Here is a 6747-nt window from a genome sequence, read left to right on the forward strand (position 1 = left end):
GGGTTACTAAAGTTTCAGTTGTTCTAATGATAAAAACCAGCAAGTGCTCCCATAATATTCCATGTTCGAGCCCTCCTTAATGCATATTTATTTTTATGACCAATAATGCACCCACTAAACAATTCTTCTGGATTCGCCCTTGTTATAGACCACTTACACTTGTTTTTCAAGATTTATGGAATCGACAGATGCAAATGTTGTACTCTGTGTTTTACAGTTTTGGCAAATTAATTGGAGAGTAGGTTATATTTTTTTTGTTAAAAACGGTGGAGTTGATATTATCTATTTATTTTGCTTAAATTATTTTATTTCTCATGATAAGGTCAATTCAAGAAATTGACTTACATTGATGGGTTTTCTAAAGTTGTGTTTGAGCCCAATGATATTCCAGAAATTGATACTTTCAAAAAAAGGTAATAAATTTTGCTTAAAGAGTTATGATTTATATTTCTATGTAGTTTGGTAAGTTTATATTTTTTTTTGTTATTATACTTTATAGGATTGCAAATGGGGAGTTCTGAAGATTATTTTCATATCAGTTGTTGTTTTTCTATTTTCTTAAAGACTTTTTCTTATAAGTTCTGCATTTCATATTTTATTATTATATTTTCTATGCTTTGTTTTATCTTATAGAATCTTCTATTTGATTGTCTATTTTTAGTTTTATCTTAAATCATAACTAAGTTTATATAAGCAGTTACTTCTACTAACTAAACTTTGATTACTCCTAAACAATAACACAAGTTTTTTTAAATTGTAATTAATCTTTTATAAACATAATAATTTAGTCCAGTCTGTCATTATAACATATCAAATATATCACCCTTATTTTTACCTTTACAATAACTATAAACCAAAAAGTTATAATCTATTTTAGTCTATTCACCCCTTACAAAACACGGATTATCACCTAGTACCATTTTATTTAATAAAAATAGCACTGTAATAGAGTTTGTAAGTGTTTGGATCCAAAACATGTATATATTAATCAAGTAAAGAATATAACATGATTTTTTGGTTTAGCCAATAAAATTTAATCTTTTAAAAATTTTAAAATAAACTAATTTAACTTAATAGTGTGTTTTGTTTGACAGAAAATATTGAGGGTAAATATATCATTTTAGTTTAGTGATATATTTTAAGTTATCAGCTTTTAGTTTACACGACATTCTTTATTTTATTAAAATTTGAAATAAATTAATTAGAGATGTTGTACATATTATTTGATTTCTTGAAACTATTCTTTCATCTACGTCTTTGTAGTAAATCAAATTAATGATTCTATTTAGTTTTCTATACCATTTTGATCGTTCTATTAATATACCAAAGGAAACCCATTCTTTTTTTTGAACAAGGAAACCCATTCATTTAGAGTAGGGGTGGGCAAAAAAACCGAACCGAACCGATTGAACCGAACCAACCGAACCGAAACCGATTCGAACCGAACCAAAGTCTATTATCAAACAGTTAGGTTTAAGATTTTCCCAACCCGAACCAACCGAACCGAACCCGATCCGAACCGAACCACGTTGAACCGAACCAAACTAAACCGAATCCATAACCAATGTGCATATTAGCAATATGCAATATACTAAAATCCTAAGACTAAAGTCATTGTTAACTTTATTAAGGATTTTTTTTTTAGTTTTCTATTTACTTTAGTTAATCTTTGTTTGATTGTGTTCTTATAAACATTTTGTAGTTTGTTTCAGTTTTACATTATATTTAGTTTACATAGTTTATTCTGTAGAGGCATTATTAACGATGTTTTTCTAATTTTCTATTTATTATAGTTAACTTTGATTTGACTGTGCTCTTATAAATGTTTTGTGTTTCTAAAAGTTTTTTTTTATTTTATATTGGATTTAGTCAACATAATTTAGTTTTTTTACAGTCGTCAACACGATGATTTTATGATCATGCGTTTGTATTTTAAAACCGAACCGAATTCAAACCAAACTGAGTTCAAACCGAACCGAAACCGATCCCAACCGAACTAACTATGGTTTACTTTGGTTGGATAAATTATTGGACCGAATTAACCAAACCGAACCGAACCCGAACCGAACCGATAAAATAACCGAAGTGCCCACCCCTAATTTAGAGTTCTTGATCTCTAGTGAGTCTTTACATGTTTTCTGATCAAACCACTATGAGTTTTTTTGTTGTATCTTTTGTGGTACGGTTAGTCGGACAACGTGTTGGGTGTTTTTAAGCGGAAGTTCAGTGATAATTCATTTCAAAGGTAGCGTAAGTTTTGAACTAATCTTGAAAAGAAAAATGGATTCCTTTCAGTTTCATAAATACACGAAGAGTCCTAAGTTTGATGAAATTTGAGTTCTTGTTTTGAAGTCACTGTCTAGTAGTATTGAAGGAGGTACCAAGTGGTTGGTCAGTTTGAAATGTGGAAGATTTTCCAAGTCGGTATTTCTAGGTATGTATGCTTCCAACTCCTTGTGTAGTATTGAAGGAGATACCAAATGGTTGGTGAGATGAATGCTTTTCCAAGTCAGTTTTTCTATGTATGTATGCTTCCAAACTCCTTGTGTTAAAACTAAACAAGAAGTAAAGCAACCACACACACATAAGAAAACATTACAAATTTTTTCAATTCCAACACTATGAATATTTTAATTGCGAGTCTCAATGATACGGTCTACCTAATCAAAACGAATTCGTAGAGAGCTAATAATAAAAGTAAATTATGAAGAGTAGGTTTATCATCCACACACAAACGGCTCATCATACATACATAATGAGCTCTGAAATTAAACATAAATAAGAAAGCCCCAAGGTTGCATTGTATAATCTCACACGCACGAATTATTAATTATTAAACACCAAAGACAGTGATTCTTGAGAGAGAGAGAGAGAGAGAGAGGGAGAGAGATTTCTAGATAGACCTCCTCAGCTTCTTAGAAGCCTTAAAAGCATCGACCTTGTGTTGGATCTCGCGGGCAAACTCAATCATATGAGCTACATACACACATAAACACAAGAATTCATGAGAAGTTTTGTTACCTTAGAAATCAAAGAAACAATTTAGAAACAAAAAAAAATTCAAAGTACCTGGGACACAGTAGCCGTAACGAATTTGACCGAGGGGAGGGGGTTTGTTAGTGAAGATTGTAGCTAAGCGACAAACAGCTATTTTAGAACCTCCCACTTCAGTTCCAGAAAGATCCAGCGCCCTAGCTTCTCCTTCTTTTTGGAGAAAATAGATATTAGTCTTCTTATCGAGAGTAGAGACAAAAACATGGGTGATCTCTCCACAGGAAGAGAAGTGTTTCATCAAAGCGCTCTCGACTTCATCTGCAGGAAGGGAAGTGTCATATCCCCTAACGGCAACGCCAAACCAACTGCAGTAAATTTTGCATATATGTTATTCAACAACTATAACAATTTACAGATAATAGACCAAAACAAAAACAAAAAAAAAGGCAATCAACTTACAATCTGCGGTCATTATATATTTGGTCAGTAAGAGAGGATAGATAAAGTAGTGCCTCCTCGTCTACTTCCTCCTCCGGTTCAACTTTAACAAGAGCCTTCCATCCACCAATGTCAGTTCCATTAAGTTGCAAGGCCTTCTCTTCTGCGCCTTCTCCGAGAAGAATAACCAAAGCACGTCTGTTAAAACAAAAACACTGTTTTTTTTAGCTTGGGATGCAAGAAATTTACAACACAAATATATAAAGAGAGAGACACAAACCTGTCGAGATTAGGGCTATGATCAGGGTCTTTGCGAACAATAACATTAAAGACTTCGCCGCATGAATTGAAGTGATTAATCAATGCACTCTTGATATCATCCTCTGGCAGACAAGTGTCGTATCCCTCCACAGAAATCATAGTTCTAAAAATTCCCAGGAAGACAGCAATTAACAATTTAACACATACACAAAAAACAAAAAAGTTTCTCCACACAACAAATAAAAGAATTAGTTACCGGGGCTTGTCTTCGTACTTGTCGATAGTTTCCTTTCTAGCAGCCTCACTCTCGAATCCTCTGTAGGCGTTCTCGTCCATGGTGAAGAGGCAATAACCCTAAGCTGTAGCTTTTCGATATTTTTCCAGTTTTAGGGATTTAAAAGAGAGGAGGAAGATATTTATAGACGTCTTATTCTTCTGGTTTGGGCCATAGGTCGGTCTTTCTCTTTCTCCTTTTTTTTTCCTTTTTTGAACAACTCTCTTTCCCTCTTTTTATGTAATGTCTAGGAAATACTGTTCTTTTTTTTTTAGTCTATCAAAAACAATAACATAACAATTGATATGGTACATCGCATCAAGAAAGCCAAAACAAATACTTGGAATGCAGACTTCACAAGTCTAAATTATTTTTATTTTTACATAGAATAGTTTGATATTACAAAATATGAAATACTATTTTCAGATTTTAATTTTATTTACAATATTTTAATTCATTATGTAACCAGCAGAGGAAGCCTTTAAAGGCTGCTTCTTATGCTTTTGCTTCTTTATATACAAAGAGAGTGTTTAGGTACTTGTATTCTATGTGTAAACACCATTAACATTTTACAGAAGCTCCCATTCAGATTCTTCTGGTGATCGGTTTTCCTCAAATCAGTTTCGTATTGTCACCACATTCTCTACTACCATCTTCCATGTACCATTGACGAGCAAGTCTCTTGTATTCTTGTTCTCTGTTTTGCTTCATTCTTGAAGATATAGCGTCTCTGATCTTCTGTAGAATCAGTTTATTAGTAGTAGAAGTTATAATGAATGCAAACGTGAAACGAGAAAGAAAGAGACAAGAAGAACCTTGTAAGATTTGTGTTTGGCATTCTCCTCCTTGTCAGGAAAAACACAATGCAACTCGTCTCTGTCCACAATGATACAGCTTTCTTCAACTGATCTTCCACTAAGCTCTTGAAGAACTGGATTCTGCTCTGAGACAGCAGAACTCGAACTAGTTTTCATCTGATCTGAAATTAAAATAAACCCATCAATCAAAGCAGCATACAATGATAAGAAACAACCGCATGATCTCCTTGAGTTCCTACCTAAATGATGCAGAGAACCTTTAGGTAAGCTTATGGCAACACATGGTTGAATCTCTGAATCTTGATTCCTAACAGAACTAGCCACTGTTAGACCGTGTTGACTAGAGATGAGTCTTGCTACTCCTTCACCTGGAGGAGGAGGATCACTTGATTTTACAGTTCCAAGATCATTTCTGAGACGAGTTCTATGAACCATTGACTCATTCTGTACGTAAGGCCTGGTGACTTCTTTTTTAAAAAAGCCTTGTTTGCGACCGAGTCTTGTCCTTCTATAAGGACCTTCGCAACTAGACTGCCTTGGAGAAGCACAGAGATCGTAATCATCTGCATCAACACCACGGAATTCCATCATCGCAAATCCATCCTTCTTCCCTTCAGTCATGCTTTCACTTTTCTTTTTGAAGGAAGAGCAAATAGGAGCGTATTCATCATGTAACGTGGAAACGGGTTCATCGGGACGCAAATCTTGAACCACATCGGAACAGAATCTCTTAACAGAGTTCCCAAGCTGGACTTGGTTCTCAACGTACTTAGCTGTGTCCTAAAAGATAACAAAGCAAACCAAAAAGTTCAACAAAAGAAAAAAATTATAACAAGGTGGTTAAAGGGATTAATTAAAGCATTAAAATAACCTGGACGATGATTTCTTCAACCTCTAAGCTCATTGCTTCGAACTTCTGATAGACATGTCCAACCCATGTGATACCTTTAAAGTCCATTGTTAGTTTATCAATCCGACAACGTTCTTGTGTGCGTCCTGTCACGAGGAATAGAGTTCGAATTCAGAGAGATTAAAAACAATTATCTTTTCTTAGGTTTTCGTTTTCTTTAACAATATTTAAAAGAAAACTAATGTAATGTTATGGTCCACACGTAACTTTTACTAGCTGGCCGGCCCGCACCCTGTGCGGGCATTGTACATATTCAAATTATGGACTGAATAGTACAAAGTTTTAGAAGTAACGGATTTTATATCATAAGATAACCGTCTTTGGGATAAAACATCAGACACAGAAAAAAATAGATAACAATTAAGTATCCTGCCTACGAAATATTTTGAAAAACTTGTTTGTATACAACATTCAATGTTTTTGTCTCCGGTTTCCTTTCTATACCAGTTATTAGGATTTTTAATTCAGATCTCGATTTAACTCTTGAAAGTGCAACATAGAACTGACCATGAGAGAACACTGGCCTAGGCAGAAATATTATTAATATCTAATCAAATGTTTTATGTATTATTAAAACTAAATTTGTTCTTCATATGTTTTATGTATTATTCATAAAAATATGTATTATTCAAATACAATTCATATGTTTAATGTATTATTAAAACTAAATTTGTTCTTCATTCAGTCTTTGTGCTTCAAAACTATAAGCCTTTTAGACATTACTTAATTCAATCTACTTTGATGTTTAAATTATTATCATATACTTTGAAATATGAAATAAATAAATCACGCATGTGCGGGCATCGATATGATTTATATATTGCATGTATAGCTATTATTATTAGTGCATAAGTAGATCGTAATTATATTTCACTCTCGTTGTATCTTTGTATTTTACTCATTTAGGTTTCTCCACATATAAGTCTCTCTCCCTCTCTCTCTCATCATAAATCTTGTATTTTTTTCAAAAAGATAAAAAGGTAATTACGATCATATCGGGTGTGCGGGCATTCATATGATTCATATATTACCCGTCTAGCTATTAGTATAAA

At 33.3% G+C, this 6747-nt stretch overlaps 2 protein-coding genes across 2 annotated transcripts; both read right to left on the minus strand.

The window, feature by feature from the left end:
- Window positions 1-2689: 2689 nt before the first annotated feature.
- Window positions 2690-4074, minus strand: LOC108849615 (nucleolin 1-like). Its single transcript, XM_018623193.2, has 5 exons — window positions 3950-4074; window positions 3713-3856; window positions 3454-3630; window positions 3070-3359; window positions 2690-2976 (listed from the first exon to the last, which is right to left on the minus strand). The coding sequence occupies exons 1-5, from the start codon at window positions 4027-4029 to the stop codon at window positions 2894-2896; spliced, it is 774 nt and encodes a 257-aa protein (XP_018478695.2). The 5' UTR covers window positions 4030-4074; the 3' UTR covers window positions 2690-2893.
- Window positions 4075-4579: 505 nt separating this feature from the next.
- On the minus strand, window positions 4580-5766 carry LOC108850888 (uncharacterized). Its single transcript, XM_057008473.1, has 4 exons — window positions 5657-5766; window positions 5004-5565; window positions 4783-4946; window positions 4580-4705 (listed from the first exon to the last, which is right to left on the minus strand). Exons 1-4 carry the CDS (start codon window positions 5741-5743, stop codon window positions 4580-4582), a joined length of 939 nt encoding a protein of 312 aa, XP_056864453.1. The 5' UTR covers window positions 5744-5766.
- Between the last annotated feature and the right edge of the window lie 981 nt (window positions 5767-6747).

This window comes from Raphanus sativus, chromosome 4 (genome assembly GCF_000801105.2).
Source record: "Raphanus sativus cultivar WK10039 chromosome 4, ASM80110v3, whole genome shotgun sequence".
In the NCBI taxonomy this organism is placed as follows: Eukaryota; Viridiplantae; Streptophyta; class Magnoliopsida; order Brassicales; family Brassicaceae; genus Raphanus; species Raphanus sativus.